The 24,377-nt window shown below is 64.6% G+C and overlaps 1 protein-coding gene across 4 annotated transcripts; it reads right to left on the bottom strand.

Moving 5' to 3' along the window:
• Positions 1-1,507: 1,507 nt before the first annotated feature.
• Positions 1,508-21,175, bottom strand: PPP6R1 (protein phosphatase 6 regulatory subunit 1). 4 transcript variants are annotated; one of them, XM_032388757.1, is made up of 24 exons: positions 20,953-21,175; positions 12,723-12,955; positions 12,281-12,467; positions 12,041-12,178; positions 11,862-11,927; positions 10,440-10,552; positions 10,222-10,335; positions 9,750-9,912; positions 9,513-9,665; positions 9,279-9,413; positions 8,752-8,816; positions 8,549-8,664; positions 8,383-8,468; positions 8,189-8,278; positions 8,010-8,107; positions 5,843-5,900; positions 5,571-5,752; positions 3,681-3,811; positions 3,456-3,603; positions 3,298-3,368; positions 3,118-3,199; positions 2,659-2,769; positions 2,506-2,577; positions 1,508-2,402 (listed from the first exon to the last, which is right to left on the bottom strand). In XM_032388757.1, the coding sequence occupies exons 2-24, from the start codon at positions 12,947-12,949 to the stop codon at positions 2,399-2,401; spliced, it is 2,610 nt and encodes an 869-aa protein (XP_032244648.1). In that variant the 5' UTR covers positions 12,950-12,955; positions 20,953-21,175; the 3' UTR covers positions 1,508-2,398. The 4 variants fall into 4 exon arrangements, with proteins under 4 accessions (XP_032244648.1, XP_032244646.1, XP_032244649.1 ...); XM_032388755.1 differs by lacking the exon at positions 20,953-21,175 and adding an exon at positions 19,216-19,328; XM_032388758.1 differs by lacking the exons at positions 2,506-2,577; positions 20,953-21,175 and adding an exon at positions 19,216-19,328.
• Positions 21,176-24,377: the final 3,202 nt, after the last annotated feature.

Below are 24,377 nucleotides of genomic sequence, written 5' to 3'. Positions count from 1 at the left end.
AAGGCCTGAGGCCAGGGTGCACGGATACCTCAGGCCCACAGTCCCACGAACCAGAACTCAAGGACCAAGGAGTCCATGGTGTAAGGACAAGTCAGGCCCCTAGCCCCACTTCCCAGTCCCATGGCCCAAGGCCCAGGTGCAGTGGCAGCTCAGGACCCAGCCCCAGGTCCCAGAACGCAAGGCCCAAAGCCAGGGTGCAAGGACAGCTCAGGCCCCAGTCCCAGGTCCAAGAACTTAAGACTGGGGTAGGCCAGGGTGGAGGGAAATCTCAGGCCTCCAGCCTCAGGTCCCAGATCTCAAAGGCCGAGGAGGCCAGGGTGCAGCACAGGCCCCCAGCCCCAGGTCCCAGATGTCAAGGTCGAAGGAGTCAGGGTGCAGGGACAGCTCAGGGCCCCAGTCCCAGGTCTCAGAACTCAAGGCCCGAGGAGTCCATGCTATAAGGACATTTCAGGCCCCCAGCCCCAGGTCCTGGAACTCATGGCCTGAGGCCAGGGTGCAGGGACAACTCAGGCCCCCAGCCCCATGTCCCTGACTCAAGGCCCAGGCCAGGGAGCAAGGACAACTCAGGCCCCCATCCCCAGGTCCCAGAATTCAAGGCCCGAGGCCACGGTGCATGGGCAACTAGAGCCCCCAAAACCACATGCCAGAACTCAGGACCCAGGCCAGGGTGCATGGGCAGCTCAGGGCCCAGCCCAGATCCCATTATTCATGGCCGGCAGCCAGGGTGCAGGGATAGCTCAAATCCCAGCCACAGGTCCCAGAACTCAAGGTCGGAGTGGCCAGGGTGCAAGGACATTTCAGGCCCCGAGCTGCAGTTTCCAGAACTCCAGCCCAAGGCGGCCAGGGTACAAGGACAGCTCGGGCCCCCAGCCCCAAGTCCAAGAAACAAGGCTCGAGGGGGCCAGGGTGCAGGGACAGCCCAGACCTGCAGCCTCAGGTCCCAAACTCAAGGCCCAAGGGCAGGGTGTAGGGACAGCTCAAGCACCCAACTCCAGGTCCCAGAACTCAAGGCCCAAGGAGGCCAGGGTGCAGGGATAGATAAAACTCCAGCCTCAGGTCCCAGAATTGAAGGCCTGAGGAGGCCAGGGTGCAGGGACAGCTCAGGTTCCCAGCCCCAGGTCCCAGAACTCAAGGCCCAAGGCCAGGGTGCAGGGACAGCTCAGGCCCAGAACCCCAGGTCCCAGAACTCAAGGCCCCAGGAACCCAGGGTACAGGGTCAGCTCAGCCTCCCAGCCCCAGGTCCCAGAACTCAAGGCCCGAGGAGGCCAGGGTACAGGGACATCTCAGGTCCTCAGCCCTAGGTCCCAGAACTCAAAGCCCGAGGCCAGGGTGCAGGGACAGCTCAGGTCCCCAGTCCCAGGTCCCAGAATTCAAAGTCCAAAGAGGCCAGGGTACACAGATAGCATGGGCCCGCAGTCCCACGACCCAGAACTCAAGGTCCGAGGAGTCCATGATGCAAGGACAGCTCAGGCCCCCAGCCCCAGGTCCCAGAACTCACAGTCTGAGCAGGAATCTTAAACGATCTTTATTTATTTATATTTGCAATATGAAATAGAAGCTCGGCACGAACACACACACACTCACACCAGCCTGGGGAGAGGGAGCTGGGACAAGGTCACTTGGCAGCTGGGCTGGACCCCAGATCCTTGGGCACGGGAAGGGGACCCCAGCCGGACCCTTGCCAACCCCCCGCCCCGGGGTCCATGGGAGGTGCGGGGGGTGGGGGGGCGGTCTCAGTGAGTGCATCGGGGCCCCATGGGAATGTCACCGGGGAGACCCCCTTGTACGGGGACCGCCAGCTCCCATAGAGCCAACAGGGCCAGGCAGAGGGTCCTTTATCTCCCAGCCTGGGTCGAAGTGCAGGGTCCAGGGCAAGGGTTTGGGCAAAGGCACGGCCCCCACTCGAGCCCCCCCCCGGAGGCGGGCCTGGGCCGAGAGTGGGTGTGGGCATCTGCACCGGAGGCTGGGGCATGGTGGGAGGGGAGGGCAGACAATGACCTTGGGACCCCAACAGAGCCCCCACCGAGATGGGATGAAGGTCCCACCCGCTGCCCGCCCGGCCGGGCCTCCTCCTGGCTCTCCACCCACCCGCTCTCTCTCTATATAATATATAATATAGGTCTCTCTCTCTCTCTCTCCTTTCTCTCTATTCAATTCTGTTTCTTTATTCTAGGAGACAAAACTCCATAATTTCTTTTCTCAGTGCAAATGGGGGTGGGTAGGGGCCTGACTCCCTGGCACCTGGCTCCTGGGAGTCCAGAAGAGAGAACATGGGGGCAGACAGGGTGGGGATGGGGTGATGGGGCAACAGGGCCATCGTGGGACCCGCCCTGCCCCCACTCGGGCAAGGTCCACGTGGAGTATGGAGGATTTAGCCGCCACCACCGGGACCAGGCAGTTACCTAGGAACCAAGAGGGAGACCCACGTGAGGAACCTGCTGCCCCGAGGCCCCCCACCTGCCCAGCCCCAGCCCACCTGCTACCCACCCAGCCCTTGCCACTCACTGGGAGCCCAGGGGTGCTGGCCCTCCCGGGGCAGAGCCATTGGGCATCGGAGGCGGCTCGAGGGCCTGGGCACTGCCAGGGGAGAGGGACACATAAAGGTCAGGGCCTCCGCCACAGGACACCAGCAGCCCCGGGAGGCCGCCCTGCGCTCACCTCTGGCTCTGGGGGAGCCCCGAGGGCTCTGGGCTCTTCTCCCCCTCTGTGGTCCGGGGGTGCTGGCAGGCCCCGGGGGCTGGGACAGAGGTAGCAGGGTCTCTGGTTGCACTGCGGGGGTGGGGGGGCACGTGGGTATCAGCAGGGTTATCAGCCCCGACACCCTCCTCACCCCTCAGCCCCTTCGCGCCTGCAGGAAGTGCATGGCCAGGACGGTCCGTCCCGTCAGAGACGCCGGGAGCCACCACAGGCAGGAGGAGCTCAAGGTGGGCTCCACATACTGCCTGCCCCCCTCCTGGAAGCCTTTCTGCCCCTGGGGCTGAGCGGGGAGCCCTGAGCTCCAGGGGCCTCCGGGGCACCCACACGTGGGCCTGGGCACAGCACCAGACCCTCGGCCGCGCCGCAGACCTGGGGGTCCCACCCAGGGCCCCGGAGAGCAGCTGCTCCCCAGCCGGTCACCTGTCCAGGGAGCTGGGGGTGGAGCGCGTCCCTCTGAGTGTGGCCTGGAGGTCCCCGAAGCCGACCAAGGCCTGGCAGGGGGCTGTGCAGAGAGAGGCCAGGACACGCCGGGCTCAGCGCGGCAAGCGCGCGAGGCCAGGGCGCGAGGGGGTAGCGGCGGGGCTGGGTGGCGGCGCTCACCCGAGGGCTCTGCTACTTGGCTGCCGTCTGTGGCTTCCTGAGGTGCTGACAGGGACGCGGGGTCCTGAGACCTGAGGGGAGAGAGGCAGCCCGAGGGCCAGCTGGGGTCCGCGCTCCCGCCCAAGGGACCCAGGCCGGGCGCCCGCCAGCGGCCTCACCTGAGCTGCAGGGCGGGGAGGCCCCGGGGTACGCCGAGGGGCCCCTGTGGGGCGAGGAGCCCGGGGCTCGGCTCCTTCTCCCCAGAGTCTCGGGGGCCAGTCGGGGCGTCTGTAGGCACTGGGTCAGAGGCGGCTGTCCAGCTGGGGCCTGGCGGGGGGGAGGGGTGAGCACAGGAGGCAGCCAGCCCGCCGGCAGCCCGCCGCGCCCCCCGTGCCTTCACCCACCCGGAGGCTGGGGGCCGGGGCTAGGCTGCGAGGGGGGCCCGGTCCCCCCACCAGCCGCACGGCCATCGCCGTCGTCCTCGTCGTCCTCGTCCTCGTCCTCATCGTCCTCGCTGTCTGTGCTGCCTCCGCTCCTGCCCGGAAACCACCGTCAGCTGCTGCGCTGACACAGGGATGGCGGGGGGGGGGAGGGACAGGCTGGTCGGGGCCTCCCTGGGCCGGGGCGTGGGAGGGCAGGTGGGACCCCCGCCTCGTCCCGGAGGCTCCCCCTGAGGGCTGAGGGCCGACCCGACACTCCCCCTCCGCCTCGGGTGGCCCGAGGGCAACGTCCAGCACGAGCAGGCGCTCCACCACCACGACCTAAACGTGGACTGAGGCCCGGCCCGAGCCCGTGGGGAAGGCCCGTCTGGCCCACACGTCCCCCAGCCAGGGAGCGGCTGAGCAAACCACGTGGCCGCTAAGAGCCGGCCGCCGCCGTCTTTACGGTTACTGACAGGAGAGGAACCCACGGGGACGCCGCTGAACATGGTCGACGATTCACAAAGACACTCAGCAGACGGGGGGAGAGAAGGGGCATCTCCCAAACCCACAACCCACATCACATCAGTGCTGGAAGACCCGCTGTCCCCCCAGGGTCAGGGGCAAGACGGGGGCCTCCTCTGCTGGGGACCGCAAGGACACAAGAACGCGACGTGAAGAGCCTCCAGACCAGAAAAGAAGGAGTGAAACCCTGTTTGCAGATGGCCTGACTGCAGACAGCAGACCCCAAGGAACCCGTTAACTGTCACAGTGAATGAGTCTGCAAAGCCCAACGTCGATGTACAAACATCCACCGTATTTCTGTACGCTTGGGAAATCTCAAAGTTCCACTTACATAAAATACGCAGGAAAAAACTTGAACAAAGGAAGCACAAAGCTTACTCTCTAAAAAAGACCTAAGTAAATGGAAAGATGTTGCACGCTCAGGGACTGGAAGATGGAATGCGGGTCCCAGGTCCCCGGGCTGACACAGGTTCAGGGCAAGCCCTCCCAATCCCAGCCAGCTTCCCTGCTCAAGTTAACCTGCTGATCCTAACAGTCCCACGGACTCTCGAGGGGCCCCAAGCAGACAGCCACGTCGGAGGACTCACTTCCCAACTGCAAGCCCTACTACGACACCCGTCGAGACAGGGAGGCCCCAGAGCGGCCAGAAGCCAAGCCGCACTCGTGCAGCCAAGCGCTTCTGGCCAGGGCACCAAGCACACTTGGTGGGGAGAGGCCGGCGCGTGCCACTAGAGGTGCTGGGACGGCGGCATTCGCACCTGCAGGGGGCAGCCGGACCCCGCCTCACACCACACACAGGACCTCAGCTCGAAACGGGACCGAGAAGTGAAAAGCAAGAACGAGCACTATCACGCTCCCGGAAGAGAACACAGGGCAAACCGAGGCCTTGGGCTCACCGGCTGGGCCACCCGGCAGATGGGAGTGACACGCGCACAGGCCCGGGCCGTGGGCTCCCGAGCGGAACAGGTCAGGCCCACGCCAGCCTCGGGGGCACAGCGGCCAGGGGCCGGCACGGGGCGGGGTGGGGATGCAGGATGCGGCCGCCTGTCTGTGTCCGGGGGGGCAGAGGCCCTGACCACTGAGTGGGTGGCCGGGGGGCCAGCCCACCCACACTCAGCCCGGCTCCCGTCACTGGCACGAAGGCACAGAGAGCGGCGGGAAGGCCTGAGTGCGAGCTGACCGGGGACAGCAGAGGGGAGGCACGGAGGGACGCACACCTGGGCCGGCCGCACAAGGACGCACACAGGCGGCCGGGCTCCGCCCCTCGCAGCCGAACTCACCTGAGTGACACACACTCCCTCACTCTCCTCCTCCACCCGGGCTGCCGACCACCAGGGCTCACGGACTCACCGCACGGCTGGGGGCTGGCCCCGGTGGGCTCCCGGGGCCAGCTGGCTGCCCTGCCAGGCGCCGTCCTCGTCGTCAGACTCCCCGGAGCCCTGGCCCTCCTCCTCGTCCTCGTCCTCGTCCTCCTCGTCGTCGAACTGCTGGATGCGGTCCTTGTAGCAGATCTCCAGCAGGTTGGCGTTGGGCTGTGGGGTGCAGGGGTGGGTGGGGTGGGCAGCACGGTCCACAGCGCCCCCCGCCCCCGCCCCGCACCACCAGGGATGCGCAGCACTCACGTTCTCGTCGTCGGCGTTGAGGGAGAAGGTGATGTTGGCTGTCTTGTCGAACGGCGCGCTAGGAGAGAGGCGCAGGGCGGTGAGGCGGCCGCGGTGGCAGGCTTCTCCCGCGTCCGCTCAACGCACCCTCGCCACTCGCCCTCCTGCGTCCGCAAGTCCGCCCACTGGCTACAGTCCGTCTGTGTTCTCACGTCGGCGCCGTGACCCCCTCCGGCCACCTGGGGAGCTGCTGACCGGCACGGGCAGCTGAGGGCCCCCGCCTGCCCCAGCCTTCGCACGGATGCCCCGAGGGCACGGGAGCCTCAGCCCGGGCCACGGAGCACGTCGCGTCTCCACCTGGTTCTCTCCGTGCTAAGACGAGCGCCGTTGGGACTTAAGGCCACCATCCAGGTGCCCACCTCCCCCAGGAGCGAGGGTTCAGGCTCACGGGGCCTTCACCCACCGGGGCGGCAGCCGGGAATCGAGCCAGAGGCGTGTGCGGCCCAGCCGTCCGTCCCTGCCTCTGTTCTGTGCTGCCCTAGGCCCCCGGGCCTTCAAGTCCCAGAAACAACACTGAAGGAGAGACTGGCCACGGCCGCGGCGTGGCTGGCCGTCACCCTGCCCGTCGCCAGCGGGGCCTGCAGCGCCGCGTGCCCGGACGCTGTCGCTGGTCCGCGCAAAGCCCTCCACCAAGCGCGCGGCCGCGCAGCCCGCCCCGGCCCAGACGCCCGGTCTGCAGCTGGGATCCTGGCCTCGAGGCCCCGAGGGCAGGGGCGGCCCCCAGCCTTCCGCTGAGGCCGACAACACCCGGGCCCTCGGCACCGCTCTCTTTCGGAAAGCCTCGCAGAAGCACGATTCCTGGGCTAAGGACGGCCAGGAACCGCTGACGAGAGCCTTCCTCATACTCCCTCACGGCCCGGGACCCCTGTGCTTTGCCCCCTTTTCCTCCGGGGCCGTCGGTAGGTCTGTCTGTATGGGGTCCGCACTCCGTCCCCGTGTTCTATCATTGGTCTACTTCGGGAAACGCTGGGCCACAAAGGGCCACAAAGGGCGGTGAATAGGCTCAGTGCCACCTCGGCGTTTGCACCGCGTCCCCTCGACCTCTGCCGCCGAACCGCGCAGCGCCGGGCAGAGCGGGGCCCCGGGCGCGGCCCACGGCTCAGGGCGCGGCAGCCGACCCAGGCCACACGAGTCCTGCGGGCCGGTATCTTCAGCCCCAAAGCTATGAAAATACTCATCTACTCTCCATCCTAGAACGCTTCACGGCTTTCACGGTTTTTATAAAGTTTCCAACCCCACTGGGAATTACGTGATAAAGGAGACGACACAGTCTCGTCCACAAGGACAGCCGGCTGTGCCCACACCACCCCCCGAGCGGTCGGTCTGTCCTCCCTCGGGCGGGGTCTGCTCTGGGGCCCCCGCCTTCCAGGCACCGGGCACGGGGCTGGGCAGGGCAGCAGACACAGAGCTCACGTCTGCCCCCGAGGGGACCTCTGTCCAGCAGGGCAGGCCAGCAGCTGACCACAGCCCGTCACGGTGCCCTCTCACTGAGCTGCACAGGGGCGATCCTGCTCCCACACCGACCAGCACGAGCCTCAGTCTCCCCAGCTGTAAAGAGGCTCCTCAGCCCTGAGCACAGGGTGATGGTGGGCACACGGCGCACAAGTACCGTGAAGAAGCAGATGGGGACCCCAGGGGCAGCTGAGGCCCCTCTTGCCTGTCCCCGGACCCCACCCCCGGCTGCCCCCAGCCCGCCCCTAAGGGGCCAGCTGGACCCCTCTCCACCGGATTCCTGCACTATCAGACGAGGATCGCTCTGTCCTGCCCTCCGGCGGTCCTTCCGCTTTCCCTCAGACCGTCCCAGACTCCTTCAGACCAACGTCTTCTGCTCTGATGGCTCTCCCCTCAGGGGCCTCGCGGGGTGAGCTCCCTCCCAGACCACGGCCTGGCCACCTCGCTCTCCCTCCAGACCCTCAGCCCCTGCCCTGCAAGGAGGGGACAGAGGAGCGGGGAGCCGGGACTGGCCCCTGTCCAGGCTGAGCGCAGACGCTAGGACCGGCAGGCACGCCACGGGTGGGAGCAGGGAGGACACGGCAAGGCGGGCAGGAGAAGCCACGGGGCGGGCAAGGGCGGCGCGCCGACCTGCTGTCTCCTGAGCCCCCGCCCTCCCACGGAAGGCCACACTCACTTCACACTCTCCTCCTGCTCCCCAAACTCCTCGTCATTGAAGCCGAAGTGGTCGATGAAGGCCGAGGTCATGCGCTGCATCTGGAAGTCCATGAAGGCCTGCGGAGGGGCACGGTCAGGGGCGGGGGGGGGCCGGGCAGCCCGGGCAGGGCAGCCCCCCGCGCCCGCCGCGCCACCCACCTGCTGAAGCACTGCCTCCTCCGGGAAGTTGAACTCCTTGAGCCGGTCGTCCTCGTCGTCGCTGGAGGAGTGCAGGTGGTGGGTGCTCACCTGGGGCGGGGGGCGGGCGGGGGTGAGGGCCGGGACGGGCAGGGCACGGCTGCGGGGGGCACGGGCGGAGGACAGACCCGCGGCACAGGGCGGAGCCGCCTCACCAGGTCCACGGCGTTCTTCTTGTTGGTCTCTGCCAGGGCTCCAGACACGAAGGCCTCCCAGCGCTCCTGCTGCTCCCCGGGCAGCTCTGCTCGGCGGGGAGGAGACGGGGCGTGAGGCCCCCGGCCCGCACCCCTGCCCCCCCCCCGCCGCAGCCCTGGCCCTCACCCTTCAGCAGCCGCCCCAGCTGCTCGGCGTTGGGCCCCTTCTCCGTGTTCTGCACCAGAGCATTGGCCAGTCTCGTCAGGTGGCCCATGTAGCCTTTGCGGGGGCCCCCGGCAGACCTGGGCGACATCAGAGGCCACAGCTGGACCGGCCCGTGCGCCCGGGGCCGCCCCGCCCCCCGCCCACGCAGGCGTCCCGGCGCTCACTGCACGAGGTCGTTCTCCTCCCAGGAGGTCAGGATGCGCTCCACCAGGCGGCACTGCCGCAGCAGCTGAGGGAGCAGGGGGGCCGTGGGGGCGGGCCGGGGCCGGGGCGCGCCCCTCCCGGACCGCCTGCGCCCCCCCGCACCCTGGACACGTCCCCCGGCCCCTCGGGCTGTCGGCTCCCACTCTACCTCCACCCTCCACGTACACAGCAAACCTGGAGTCATCCCCCCGCCTCCCACCGGTGACGGCCACGGATGCCCAAGCGGCCGCGCTGCTCCACAGCTCCTCCCCGAGGCCCTGGGCTCCGTCCCGGGAGGCACCTCCCCTGGCCTGGCGGCCGTCACCCCAGAGGACACCCGCTGCCTCCCGAGGGCGCCCCTACCTGCACCTACCTGCTCGGCACCCTCCGTCTTGCCCAGACGGACCTAAGGACAAGGCCGAGCCCCGGCCCCCCACCCGTGAAGCTGCCTAGCGAGCACCGGCAGGGGGACCCGGGACAGAGAGGGGGCCCGGGAGCCCCAGCTCACGTGTTTCAGGACGGGGCTCGGGGCAGCTATCTCAAGGCCGCTGTCGGAGGGAGGTGCAGTGCTCAGCAGGGCACTCACACACAACTCCACTTGGGCATGCAGGAAGTTGTTGAACATATAGTGGAAGAAGAGGTCCTGGGTGGGGGCACCGCAGGCTGGCACCGAGAGGCCCCTCCACCCACCCCACCCTCCGCACCCCGCCCCGGGGCCGCCCCGTGCCCCCGCCCTCCGCACCAGCATGGTATTGGGCACGTCCAGCGCCAGGAGCTCCTGGGTCAGGGCCGCGTCGTTGGCGCTCAGCGCGCTGGCCAGCAGCTTGACCACATGCAGCCGGGTGTTGCCCAGCGGCGGGGCCAGGCTGCCCCACGTAGTTCGCAGCGGCTCCAGCTGCGGGCACAGGGGCGGCTCAGCACTGCCCAGAACCGTGGGCCGCCCTCCCTGCCACCCTGCCTCCTTGGCCTCCCGGCCCACCTCGGGCGGCTCAAGCAGGAGCTGGTGGAAACGGCCGAGCCGCGGGCGCAGGGCGTGCAGGACGCCCACGCTGGACGGGGTGCTGTCCAGGGTCGCCTGGGCCAGGAGCTCCAGCTGTCCGTCCACGCTGCTGAAGAAGTTGTTCACGGTCACAGACTCGGACCTGCAGGAGGGCACAGGAGGCAGGCCTGTGTGTGTGGTACACACTCGTGCGGCACATCAGGAAGGGACACGCTGCTCCCCGGCGAAGTGCAGCGCGAGGCCCCACCGTTTCGGGCAACGCCCGCCAGCTCAAAGCTACAGACAGTACACGCAGCCTCGGACAGGAGCGGGGGACTCCTCTCCCAGGACCGAGGGACCACCGAGACGGGAGACCACTTGCAGAGACTATGTCCCCACGACCTTCACCTCTGAACGGAAGGGCAGGGCTCCGAGGGATAGCACGGCCCCCGGGGAGGCTGGCTCCCCTCACCTTGGCCTTCTGGGCTCCAGCAGGGTGAGCAGCACCTGGATCCCACTCACGATGACAGACTGGCTCTGCTCCCCCTCCAGCATGTTGCTCAGGAGCTGCTCGATCGTCTCCTGCCTGGGACAGGGGTCAGGACAAGGGTAAGGGTGGGGTCGGCATGGGGGCCACGCTGAGGGGCCCTGGACAGCTTCCCGCCCTGGGTCTCGGAACCACAAACCCACTTCTCCAGGGTGGCCAACAGCTGGTCGGGCTCCGGGCTGTCCTGGACCTGGATCATCTGCTCCCGGCTCAGGCGGATGATGTCGCACAGGGACTGGGATGCATTGGAATGTTGCTGCGGAGGCAAAGAGAGAGCTGAGGACACCAGCCTGGCTGCCAGGCCCTCCGTGTCCTGCTTTCAGGACTCCTCGGGAGCTGACACCTGGCCCTCAGGACTGAGAGAAGGGTCACAGAGACAGGGACACAGGTGCCCAGGGTACGGACACAAGGTACCAAACACTGGAAGAGGAAACGGCGAAGAACTGAGAGACCCCGGAAAACTTTCTGCAGAAGGGGACATCCCACACCCCACACCATCTGCTGCAGCCCCGGGGCAGGGGGGACCCCAACGTCCACCGACTGGTGAGCAGACAAGTTCCTGTGAACACCCCTCAGCCTCAGGACGGGATGAAGCACACGGATGAACACGGACACCTGGTGCTGAGGCAGAGGCCAGACACGCAGACCAAGTACGGTGTGACCGCGTTTACGCAACAAGTCCAGCAGACGCAAGCCCAGAGACAGAACGCTGCCTGGGGTGACAAGGGGACCACGAGCGCAACAGTGACAGCTAAAGGGCACGGGCTTTCCTTTTTGGAGTAACAAAAAAATAATCGCAAATTCACGCGGTAGTAACGGGACAATTTTGTGATTACGCTAAAAACCGCCGTGTGCTATACTTTAAACAGCTGACCCGCATGGTACGTAATCTCTATCTGGATAAAGCTGTTCCAGGAAAAACCCAGAAAGAAGCTCGAGCGGGACTCCGAGTCTAACCCAACAGGGAGCTACCTGCGCCCACCTGCGCAGACCCCAGACCCGTCCAGGCCACGGGCCGCACTTCAGAGCCCGTCACGGACGCCCCCCACCCCTGGGCCTGCGTGGTCCTCACCCTGCTGGCCGCATGCCTGGGGTACCTACCCCGCACCTGCGGAGCTCTGCTCTGTAAGCCAGCAGCCCCGGAAGACAAGGTGAGACCCCCTCCCCCGGCTGCAGTGAGAATGTGGGGCCTCTGCATGGATTTGCTGAAGAACAAGCAGGGTGTACCCAGGGACAAAAGACTCGAGAAGCTGCCAGGCCCCACTCAGCAGAGGAGTGGGGAGCAGGGAAGGGGCCCCTGGAAGGCTGGCATTGAGGGGGCCAGGCTGGAGCCTGGAGTCCGGAGACCCTGGCCAGACCCCTGACCCATCAGGAGACGCTGGGCCAAGCTCCTGGCTCATGAGATGCGCTCCCCGTGGGCGGCAGGAGCCCTGTCAGTGACAGACTGGAAGGACGAGCACACACAGCACCAATCGCGTCCTTCCTCAACAGTTCACCTTCCAGGGAGGGAGGGGGGCGAGAGGCCGGGCCACAGCTGGGCGGGCAGGCGAGGAGAGAACACTCACACTGTCATCCTTTGACGGGTGGATCTGTTCTATAAGCCGCTGCACGATCTTCTCCTCGTTGAGCCACTGGGGGTGAGAAGGAAGGTGGGCGGCCGCTCACGGCCCGCCCTCCCCGGTGCCCCCCCAGCCCAGTGCCCTCCTCCGGCCCTCCCCGGGCCCCCCCACAGCCCCACGCTCACGTTGACCACGTCCTGCCTCAGCTGTGGACGCTCCACGCAGGTGAGGAGACGCAGCAGGAGGTCCATGATGGCCGAGGTGCCGATATGCTGCAGCAGCAGGTCCACGAAGTCGTCCTTCTTCCGCAGGAAGGACACGAGCTGGGGACGGGAGGGACAGCATGCGTCACACGGCAGGGCCCAGGGCCTGTGCCCGCCTGCTCACCTGCCTGCACACCGGCCGGGGCCTCGGGTCGGCAGTACCTGGTCCGTCTTGCGGTTGATAAGGACGCCCATGACCTTGCTGAAGAAGCTGGCCAGCAGGGGGTTGAGGCTGCTTCTGCTCTGCAGGAAGCCGTAGAGCCGGTTCAGGAGGGCCTCGTCGGCGCCCAGCGCGTCGTTGATCTGGGGCACGTCTGAGGTCAGGATCTCACAGGCCACGCTGGGGTACCTGGGGGGGCGGTTCACATCCAGAAAGGGTGGCCGATGCCAGGGAAGCTGGCTGCCCATCCCCACCGCCCCCCACGCCCTCCTGTCGGAACCCACACGTGGCTCGCACGGCCCCCAGGGCTCCAGCCGACCTTCCCTGAAACCCCACGTCATCCCTCGCCGCCCCTCCCGCACCCGCACAGCCCAGCAGCCCACCCGGGAGGCGCCAGGAGCAGCAGGCCGGGGCAGCCCCGGGGGCCGGACGGCAGGGGCTCACTTGTAGCGCAGCCGCTCCTCGCCACTGGCCGGCGGCTCCTGGGTGACCCAGGCCACCATGGCCTGCAGGTGCGGCGGCTGCAGCAGGAAGTCCAGCAGCTTGCGGTTGACGACCTTGCACTCTTGCAGCACGTCCTCCTCGTCCAGGAGCTCGGGCAGGCTCAGGTCCTCCCGCTCCAGAAGCGTGTCCAGGTGTGAGCTCGTGTGCAGGTCAAACTTCCAAAACATGGCGCCCTGAGGGCAGGGCTGCAGGTCACACGCCGGGCCCTGCCTGCCCCACACCCTCCACCTCAGCCACCGATCACCCGGACGACCGGGACAGCCTGCAAGGCCACCCTGGAGTCCAGGGCTCACTTCACGGCGCAGGCCAGTGGCCCTGACCACCCCTCGGCCCCCAGGCCCCACAAAGGAGAGCCCTGCGCAGAGCCATCGCGATCCTGTCGTCCTCCGTCCCCCATCTGGGCAGGGACCCCCCAGGGGCGGGGCTGGAGCCATGCTCTCCTGAAGCCTCGGGCATCGGACTCACCGAACAAATTCAAATGCCCCATGGCCGCCAGCCCGCGGCTGCCTTCCAGCCCAGCAAATCACCACGCCACATGCAGGGCGTGGGGCGGTGGCAGGGGAAGTCTAAGATGTCCCCAGGCTGTGGCTGTTGCCTGGATGCTGCACACACACAAACACACCCAACCCCCCACCCAGTGGCTGGACAAGGAAGAGGACAAGCGGGGGAGGAAGACCTTCAGAAGAGCCCCTGACGGGGCCCAAAGGAGCCAGGACGGTCAGTGACTCGGTGGGGAGGAGGACAAGGCTGTCTCGCAGCCCCTGCAGAATGGCGGCCTGGTCCCGAGCCAGCACCGGGACCCTGCGTGCCCCGACCCACCCCAGCACAGGGGGCTAGCTGCCGTCGGGAGCACCACACCGGGAGCACCCACTAGGTGCCCCCTGTGCACACGCACCCAGCCGCTCCTCTGAGGGGCCTACGGGCTCCCCGTCCAGACCAGCGCAAGGCCCGCCCTGCACGTGCCACCAAGTTCCCCGCCCACGCGTTCCCACTCTCTCCGTCCCCCCCCCGCGGAGCACCCACATGCCCCTCGGAGGGGCTGTTGCCGCCCCACTGCCAGGGAAGTCGGGGGCTCCCAGCACCACACAGGCGGGGGCCACAGCTGACACGCATCACCTGCCTTGCGGAGACCACTGGAGGCAGAGGCCACGGAGGACAGACTGAGAGGCCCCGGGGCACCTCCCGGACCCACAGATGGCAGTCCCTCTCCTACGTGCCCTCCCTCGCCCTGTCTGCCCACAGCCCCCCGACCACAGAAAACTCGTCAGCCGCAGAAGGAGCCCCAGCCCAGAGCAGAGCACAGCTCTGACCTGACTCAGGAAGCAGCCGGGACTTAAGGCCAGGGCAGAGCGGGGCACGTGTGGCCTCGGGCAGGACAGGCCTTCTGAGCCTCGGTCCCTTCAAGACACCGCCTCCAGCACCAGCCCTCCCGTCCGGCCTCCGCAGGAGACACTCACCTCCCACGTCCTCCCCACCCTCTGTGACCGGGAGCAAGTGGCTCTAAATCCACAGTGACCCCAGACCCGGGACGGCTGCAGGTGGAGGACTCACGGTCAGGGAAGACAGCAGCAAGCGCCAGGCGCCAGTGGGGGCAGCGGGGACATCCCACGAGGCCTCCACGCCCCGTCCCACAGGGACTCGCTCCTTAGCCCTACGCCCTTCACCCCATGTTGGCCACTCTCCTGAAACACAAACTGGAGTGTCTGATGTTCACTCCTGGCCAAATACCCAAAAGGGCTCCTTAGGTCTCCACACTCGGGACCCCGGGGCCCGGCCAGCCTTCCAGCCCCGCTCGGGCCAAGCCCAGCGTCCACCTGGACCTCCAGCTCCCGCGGCGTCCACTGTCCCACGCCCGCTGGCCACGTCGGCCGAGGGTGCCCACCTGCCGGGCCCCTGGGCAGGCCTGCCTCCCCTGGAGCCTCCCCCTCCCCGAGCAAGCTACAGCCCGGCTCCTCCCACGTCGTCCTGCGGTGCCCTCTTGGGGTGCGCCGCCCCAGCTGGGGCTCTCCCGAGGAGGTCCCTGCGAGCGCCAGGCTGGGCACCTAGGCCTCCCGGCATCACTCGACTGTGACCCAGACGTGACGGTGCTGACGGCGCTCTCCGGCTCGGCTCAGCTCAGCCCGTTCACCTGAGGAAGGCACGACGGCCCCGTCTTACAGGTGAGGGAGCTGAGGCGCACCAAGGCAGCTGCCCGCCCAGGCCCAGGTTTGCGCAGGCTTCTGGGCTCGGGCCCCCGCAGCCCTGCTGTGCCAGCGCCCCCGCCCGTCCCCGGCCACCGGAAACCTCGGGGCTTCTGTCCACCTGCTCGGCCCTCCCCCGCCCAGGCCCCGTCACCTCTCCGGCCTGCCCTGTGCTCTCTGCATTCCACTACACAGGCTTCCAGGCAGAGCTGGCTTCGAGGACCTGCCCGCGTCCCGTCTGTGCTCAGGCGCCCAGGGGCTTCCCTCCACGGTCAAATGCCTCCAAATCCTGCCCTGGCTGTCCTCACTCGCACCCACAAACTGGCCTTTCTGGATGCAGAGTCCACCACACCTGGGGTCTTCTCAGCAACTGTGCTCTTGCGCCTCGCCTGCCTGGGACGCCCCAGCATCGGGCTGCTCCTCCTCCTCCTCCTCGGGGTCTCCTGCCGGGCAGTCCTGCGGCCCCACCTCCATCCACCACCCACATCCATCAACCTACACGACGGGTACGCCCTCACACGGCGCACGTGCCCGGACCGGACGACGGTCCGCACAGGCACCACCATCCTTGCTGGGCCGACCACCCCATAGGCAGTTCTTGCTCAGAAACACCAGCAGAAGGGCACCCCCTCTGCACCCCCACGTGTTAGCAGGCCCCTGCCCCTCTGAGGCAGCAGGCGACATCCCTGCCAGGACATCACTCCCACCCAGTCACCCCCAGCCATCTTTAAGCCACCGTCACGCGGGCGGGGGGGGCAGGGAGCACTGGGAGCAAACATCCCAACCCTGAGGTGCTCAGCGACCTTCCTTTGCAAGCCAGCAACTCCCTCCTTCTGCCCGGCTCCCAGACCTTCTCCGGGAACCCTTCCACAGCTAATGGACGTCCTCCCTCACTTGATGACAAGGCCGTGACAGGGCTCATGCCACAGGTGAGAAAACGAAGGCCCAGCCCCATGGCACTGGTGGCCCGCATGGGCACATGTCCTGAGCTGGAGGAAGCTGGGACCAGAACCGCCTCAAGGGGCAGCCACCACCCAGGGCCGCAAGGAGCTCTGTGGGGTGAGCACTCCACCTCCTCCCACATCGGACATTTTCATGCCCGACGAGGAGACCAGAGGGTTCAAAAGGCCACCTGCGCAGAGTGAACGAAGCCAGTCACCAAGAACCACGTGTTGCAGGACTCCGTTTACGAGAAATGTCCGGAAGACACAAATCCAGGGACAGAAGCAGGAGCTGGGGAAGCCGGTGCGGGGGGGTGGGGGGTGGGGGTGAGGAATACCTGCTAACAGGTAAGCGATTTTCTTCTGGGAAAAGCATGTTTAAAATAAAAACAACCAGGGCGCGTGGGCGGCTCAGTCGTTAAGCATCTGCCTTCGGCTCAGGTCATGATCCCAGGGTCCTGGGATCGAGCCCCGCATCGGGCTCCCTGCTCAGCAGGAAGCCTGCTTCTCCCTCTCCCACTCCCCCTGCTTGTGTTCCCTCTCTCGCTGTGTCTCTCTGTCAAATAAATAAATAAGATCTTTTAAAAAATAAAATAAAAACAACCAAGAGCTCTGAAACTGATTGTCCACATTTTTCTGAATTATACCTCAGTAAAAAAACCCACTACGGTGACGGCTGCACGGTTCTGAATACACCAGAAACCACTGACTTGTGCACTTTAAATAGATGAATCACACGACATATGAATTACATCTCAACAAAAACCATGACCAAAAACAAAAGCACAGTTGCCCAAGGCTGCGGTGACAGGGCCGGGCCCAGGCCTTGTTGTGTGTCCAAGTCACCGGGAGCTCCTACAAGACAGCAGCCTCCATCCAGAAGAGCGGAGGCACAGAAAGCGTGCTTAGGTTCCCCTCCCCCACCGTCCCTGTCAGTGTCCCTGAGCTAAGTGGGGGAGGGAGGCCCCACAGCTGAGGGACAGGGTGGGGACAGGGCCCAGCCCATGTCTCCTGAAACCCTGTGCACCCACACGGGCACCATGTCTCCATGCCGAGACGAGGAGGTGAAGCATGATCATGATTCCCACTCGACAGCCGTGGAGACAGGGGCCCCCAGGGACAGAGCCAAGGCCACCGAGAAGCAGAAGCAGGACTCACCTGCCCTGCTCTCCTGACTACAGGTGGAACTTCTTGACCCACCCGCTTCCAAAGCACCTAGTTAGAGGGCCGGGCTCCGGGCACCACCCCCAAACCTCCACAGCAGGTCCGCTTGGTACAGCAGGTAGGGCTTCCTTCCCCAAGCGGGCTTTCCAGAGAACTGGTGTGGGGGGGTGATGGGTGGGCCACCCACAGTAAGACAGGAGGTGCTGGGTGGTGCGGGGTACTCAGACCCAGGCAGCCCCTTAAACTCTCCCTCAGGTGGCTCCTCCAAAAACCAGAGGAGCCTGCAAGGACCAGACGCAAGCAAGTGGTGGTGGGCACCCTACAAACATCACTTCGCAAGCTCTGCACAGAACAGAGATGCGGATACGCGAGAACTAAACACACACACACTCTCAAGTGCTGACGGCCAACCCCATCTTCCCACTTAGCAGAACTTGCTGGAAGCCCTGGGAATAGGACGGACAGGAGAGGGGGTTCCATTCTCATTCTCTAACTGGGTGAACCCAGCACCTGGCATCCCCATCTGTGAAATGGGGCCACGCTGTCAGGACCGCCAGCTCAGGCAGGGGTCCCTGACCGTGTGGAAGCCCGGACACCCCTAGCAGGAGGGAAGGAGCCAGCCACGAAGCCGGGGGTGACGGCTCTAAACACAGAGAACCTGGACAACGACTGCCCCCCCATCTGCCTGAGCGGCCCAGGTCATTCAGACGCTCCGGCAGGTGCCACCCCCACCCCACCCCCACCCATGCAACTTTGAGCAACCCTCCAGAAAGCGGAAGTGACTAGCACGGGCTCTCAGCGGCAGTTTGAAAACCATGACTCTGGCTGCAAACGGAAGAAGGGGAAACCGTAAGCGAGAAAGGAAGCCATTAAACACAAGAACGACCTCTCCCTCCACCAGCCTGGCACCATGGCCTCCGGTTTCTTGCTCTGCTGGGTCCTTGTCAGGCTCTGATGCCAGCTGCCCTCTCAAGAGCCTGCCGGCTCCTGCCCTGGCTCCGGCAGGCGGGGGGCAGCTCCCGGGGCGGCCGCTGCCACGGCCTCTATCTGCCCAGACACAGCTCTACCTGCCAGGGAGCCCATGGGCAGGGCCTTCATCCTCCGCCCTGCCTCGCCTGCCCTGGCCCCGAAGCACCCAGAAGTGGAGGTCAAGGGCACAGAGGCCTCTGGGAGGCCTGAGCTGCCCTGAGCTGCCACCCTCAGCCATCACAGGCCCACAGGCTGCTGTGACGAGACCCGGGCTACGTGAGCCCTACGGAGGGAGAGAACCCACTACCGAAAGGCCAGCCCCAGCCCCTTGCAGGGCTCCACAGGCCCAAGGACGGTGAGACCACCTCCCTCAAGTCCCCCCAGCCAACCGTCAGTTCTCTGCCAAGTCTGGAAAGGGGGTAGGGGACTTGGATTCCAAGGACAGGATAGCAGTAATGGCGACCCCATGACCTCTGAGGAGGACCCCATGTGTGTGTGCCGGATGCAGAACCCAGCACAGACGTAGCAGGGTGGGCAGCAGGACGCCCATGTGGGACAAGGGGCGGGCCTGGCCAGAGCCACAGAGGACGATGAGCTGGGACTTTCCCATGGCTTGGGAAAGCCTGGGAGGGATCCCCAGTTAGGGGACAGCCCAGAGCACAGTCTCCCAGGGGAGGTGGCCACTCTGGTCCAACCCCGGGGACAGAATAATTAGGAAACAGAATGTAGACCCCAGGCCAAGGACCGAGGGGACTGAGAGCTCACATTCAGGACCATCTCCTAGATCAGTTACGGGTTCCCAGGAGGAAAAGAAAAGAACTAACAGACTCTGAAATAGCACTTGGAACACGAGGAGGAGCAGACTCGGTGCTCCAGGGCGACCCAAAGTCAGAAAAGCCTAGGCTCCAATCCTGCCTCTCCAAATTTAATCCCTGTGGCCTTGGACCAGGTCCTACCAGCACCGAGCCTCAGTCTCCTCACTTGGGAGACACCTCACAGTGACTGGAGGACCGCACCTCCCACAGGAAGACCCATAAAACAGTGTTCAAAGAGAGGAGCTTTGGCCTGGAAAGGAGGGCGTGTCCCACTCCCCACGTGCTGAGCCTGCCCTAGACAGCTGGCGAGCCAGGGATGCCAGGAAGGCCCTCTTTCTCACCAGAGCTCCCAGGCCTCTCTCACCTCATCTCTTGCGGCAACCCGCATGGCGCTCAACACTCCCGCCACACCTGACTGCTTGTAGGCACCCTCGCCTCTGCCCTGCCTGGCTGCTCCCTCTGCCTCCCCTCCAGCTCTCGGAGCCTGAATAGCTCCTCCTGGGTCCTTCAGGCTTCAGCACAGACACCACTTCCTCCAGGAAGCCTCCCCTGACTGCGTTAGGGGCCTGCTCCACGCTTCCACAGCTTCCGTGGTCACCCTATGACAGCGTCTGAGCGCTCTGTGACAGGATTCGCCCCTCCTGTCACCTGCCTCCCTCTGCAGAAGGCCAGACCGACCGCTAGAAACACTTGTTGAATTAATAAAAAACCAAAATCCAGAAGGGGAAAGTGACCCACAAAAGTCACTTTCCACAGATCCTGGAAAAAAGTGTTGGTGTTGGGGGGATGGGGGGGGGAACCAGCAGGTTCTCCTCTAATGCAGAAAAACAGCAGGTGACCCAACAAAAATCACCAAAAACACGAAAGTAAATCAAAATACACAGCTTAGAACACACAGCCGCTGACGGGTGCCAACAGGGCAGATAAGACAAAACTACACGATGCCCCAGCAAGAGAGCAGGGTTTCTCCCCCGAAGCACTACGGACATTCGGGGCTGGAAGATCCTCCTGTGGGGAGGGGCTGTCCTGTGCACTGGGTGATGGCGAGCAGCATCCCTGGCCTCTACCCACCGGGTAACCAGGAGCACCCCCCTCGCTGTAACCTCCGCCGTCTCCTGCCATCGCCAAGCGTCCCCTGGGGGACACAATCGTCCCCGAGGGCCACTGCCACAGATCATCCCGAACCTAGTAATCATTGTCAGAGCTACTGCCTTGCATTCTGCCACAGGCTTCCAGACAGTCCGCCGAATCCCCAGAGCCACCGAGTGAGAAGCGCCCTGACGTCAGCACCAGTCTACACCCCACTCAAGTTTCTTTACAACTCTGAACCCCGCACCACACCTAACACAGCTTCCCCTGCAGAAACCTCTTGCCTTTCAGGCCGGTGTTCCTGTCGCCTCTGTGGCCTCTGCGCAGACACTGGGGTGCACACGAGCGCACAAGAAAGGACCCCAACCCGGAGGTCACATTCAAGGGTCTGGACAGGCAGCGGCACCAAGGTCCTCCCCCTCCCCAGCCTTCTGCCGACCAGGCCCGGGCCCCCACCTTCAGAGACTTGCACGTGCTGCTCCTTCCACCCGGAAGGCCCTGCTTCCCACTCTCCATCTGTCAAGCCCTCCTGTCCCGCCCAAACAGCAAGCGCCAGCGCTGAGCCAGCCTCACCGGGCCCTCCTCGGCCGCCCGCAGGCCCGAGCTACCTCCATCACAACACCACTAATTGTGACCGTCCGGCCGGGCCTTTATGTCCCCTCCCTCCGCCGCCTGCCCTCACAGAAACGGGGCCGCTTCCCGGGCCCTCCGCACACGTTCAGCCGGGCAGGGGGCAGGGAGCGCCCTACTGCTCCGGTGGGGCCTGAGCCCGGGCCGGGGAGGCTGAGAGCAGGAAGGGGGTGCTCCAGGGGAGGGGCCGGGGAGGAAACGGTGGAGAAGACCCAGGGCTGTGGGGCTGGGTCCGAGGAGGGGAAGTTGGACTGGAGGAGAGACTGGGGAGGTGGGCTGCTGCGAGGAGACTAAGGAACTTGGGGCGGGCGGGGGGCAGGTGTCCCGCGGACTGAGGGGGAGCAGGTGCGGGAGGGGTGGGGGGCCCGCGGCGGCCGCTCACCTGCGCGGGGGGGGCGGCGGCTCCTCGCACTCGGGGCTCATCGGGGCGCCCCCCCCGCCCCGCCGCCGGAGGCTCCGGCCCCTGCTCAGGGGCCCGGTATGAGGGGGCGGGGGGCGGCGGCGGGGGCTCGCGCTCGCGCACGCGCCTTCGGGCCTAGGGGGGACCCCGGCGCGCCGAGCCGCGGGCTTCGGGGGGCGGCGCCGGCTGCGAGCGGACGGAGGCGGAGGTTCGGGGCCCGCCGGCGGCCGGGGAGCGCGGGGAGGTCAGCGCGGTCGCGAGGCCCACGGAGGCCCTCGGCGGGGAAGTCGCCCCGGCTGGCCCGGGCCGGCCCGGCGCCGCGCGGGAAAGCAAAGGCCGGTCAGGGAAGACGCTTCCCTGCGCAGTCCGGACAGGCCGCGGCGCTGAGCAGCGGCCGACGGAAGCTGAGGCCCACCTCCCTGGCCGCCCCTTTCCCCAAACCGGCTGGATCTCCGGGCTCTGCAGTCCGCTCGGGGCCTCCGACGCCCGGCTCCGTCCGCCACTATCCCATAATCCCCTAGCGCAGGGGCACGCAGGAAGCCCCGCCCACCCGCCGCCGTCCCGGTGCGCGGAGGCCGCGCGCCCGGGCCCGGCAGTGCGCGTGCGCGCGGAGCCCGGCAGCTCCCCACCGGCCCCGCGGGCGCAGGGCGCAGATGCGCTTGCGCTGGTTTGGGCCAACGGTCTCTCCCCGAATAAACCCAGACAACCCAATGCGCAAGCGCCACTGCGCGCCGCCGGCGTTTCTCTACGACTCCGTTCCAAAGTGCAGAGTAAATCCTGCTCCAGGATTTCTCTTCCCGCTCGCTCCTTTTGGAAATCCATTCGCTACTCCGTCTCGTCCAATTATAGTCCTGCTTTGGCTCCAGGGTCCAGCTCCTGGGTAATCCACACCGGGTTTTCTCTCCGGCCAAGGCTCCGCGCTCCGATCCCGCGCGGTTCTTGACGCCTTCTCGACTGCAGGCTGACTTCGGTCCCACCTGCACGCCTTCGCCCGGGCCTTGTCTTACTGTTGCTTCAGTGTCCCCAGCTTTCATGTCCCCCATGCCCATGTTACAGGCCCACCGTAAGGATCAGACGAGCGAGTGCGTGTACTGACTCAACTTCCATTTTTCAACCAGCAGATTTACTTTTTTTTTAAATTTCAGAGACATTTTATTGAATCGTATGGTTGAGTACATTTTCCTGTACTAGTTTGTTCTCCATTTCAAGGATGCCAATTATGCATTTGTCCTTCACATCTTAGCTTCTCTCTCCTTGCTTTAATGATCTTTGTCATTTCCACCTGTATCCACTTATAATCACATGTCTCTTCTGGGCCTTGTTGCATGGGACGTTTTTTGGTCCTTGTAACAGCTACCTACTGTCATGTGACGGTCACCACGGGTCAGGTTCACAGCTTGGAGCTGCCATTGTGAAGGGTGGTGACAAGGCTGGTTCTGCAAGGCTGGATCTGCTTCCCAGGTCTCTCATATTCTGGCACCATAGGCTACCGAGGACACCATCTCATAAGGAAAGGCAGAAGCACCTGAGGTCAAGCCCATCTGTTAGCACATTTCAAGTCCCTGGTTGTCTCACCTCGCTACCATCCTTCGGTCAAAGCAAGTCACACGATCAAGCCCAGAGTCATGGGACAGGCATTTACACTGCACACCCCACGGGGTAGGAAAGTGTAGCGCTCTCATGGAGGTGGAATGGGAAGGAGCAAGTATTTCCTGAACAATCTACCACAGTCCTCTGTTTCCTTAGTTTTGCCAATCTTACCTTTTCATCTTTGGGGTTTTATTTTAAAATGGGCCCAGGTTCCTATTGTTATTCAGCTTGAAGCAAGGGGGAGGCATTTCCTTCTGTTCCTTGAGTCACCTTTTCCTCTGTCATGTTCTTTTGTCTTTTACTCAGCATTTTGCTTGGTTTTTTTCTGCCAATATGATTGCACAGTTGCCATATTACTTTAACACATAAGTTCAGGAACTGAGGGACGGGGGTGTAGCCATATTCAACCACCAAATGAAACCTGAGAAGTTGACATGGTCAGTCTGGAAGAACCTGCAGGAGCTTTAAGGACTGAAATCTGTGTCTCCACCCTATCAGAACTCACAGGTTGACCATACTGTTATGTGCATTAGAACTGGAAGGGGCAGGGCGCCTGGGTGACTCAGTCAGTTAAGCATGGGACTCGGTTTCAGCTCAGGTCATGATCTCGGGGTCGTGGGATGGAGCCCTGGGTTGAGCTCTGTGCTCAGCGGGGAGTCTGCTTGAGATTCTCTCCCTCCCTCTCCTTCTGCCCCTCCCCTGCTTGCGCGGGCACACACTCTCTCTCAAATAAATCTTAAAAAAAAAAAAAAAGAATTGGAAGCGGCTTCTTCAAGTGTCTGGTGCGAACACCCATTCCCCATTGTTCACATTTCCATAGGGAGTAACTTCAGCCGCTTAGTGTCTTTCTCCTGGCCTCTCCACCCCTCCCAGGGGCTGAGGAACAATCTGCCAGATTGGATGGGCATCGTGGCTCACTCCAGCTCTCCCTCTCTCAGAGCCAGCCTGCCCAGTGTCTGGCCTGCTGCACCCAAGGGAAGGCCTGTGCTTATCCAGTGCTGTGACTAGACAGGCAAGCATGTCTAATGCTGGGGTGTGGTAGCAGCAAGACTAAAGCCACTTCCTCTGATCGGTGCTAAAAGTAATAAAGATGATACTTGATCTCCAATTCTCGGATCCTGTAGCTACCTTTCGCTTTATCCTGAATTTGGGAAGAAGGGTGAAAATAACTGGTCCCTCCCAAATCCCAGGAGTACGAGTAAATTCCACATGAGAGGAATTCGTCTACATCAAATGGAGCTAGGAAACCAGAATACGGGAGGAGGAGCACAGCTTTGTCTGAAACCTGGCTTTGTGAACTTTTGCCCACGGTTCAACCACCCTGGGCTCGGATTCCTCGTGTGAAACGGCCCTGGCCAGGAGCCTTGGTTGCAAATAATGAAACCCCCTTTAGCTAAACTGACAAGGAATTTACGAAAGGAAAGGAGGCCTGTCTCACCGCCCCAAACTCGGAGAGGGCTGGAGGCGGCTCAGGGCTTCGTAGTCGGAGCAACGCCCACACCCAGGGCACCTGCTCCCGCCGTCTCCCAGCACCAGCGCCCCAGAAGCCCCCGCGGTGGGCTCTGACTGGCTGAAGTGGAGTCACATGACGCGCCTCTGCAGGGGACGCTGGGAAATAACATGGCTCCCGCCTCAGGGCAGGTAGCCTGGGTTCTTCAAACGGAGCAGCCGGAGACAACGGGTGAGCCGAAACGAAGGACGGGTGTCCCCCACCCTCCCTGTCAAGAGAGGCTGAGAAGACGAGACACGAGGGCTCTGGACTGTAGAGAGCAGCACGTTTATGTCCAGGCTCCGCCCGCTGCCGTCTCCTCCATGGC

This window comes from Phoca vitulina, unplaced genomic scaffold (genome assembly GCF_004348235.1).
Source record: "Phoca vitulina isolate PV1807 unplaced genomic scaffold, GSC_HSeal_1.0 scaffold52, whole genome shotgun sequence".
NCBI classification, from domain to species: Eukaryota; Metazoa; Chordata; class Mammalia; order Carnivora; family Phocidae; genus Phoca; species Phoca vitulina.
Note: the sequence above shows the minus strand (reverse complement) of the source record. Positions and strands in the feature narration are given on the sequence as shown.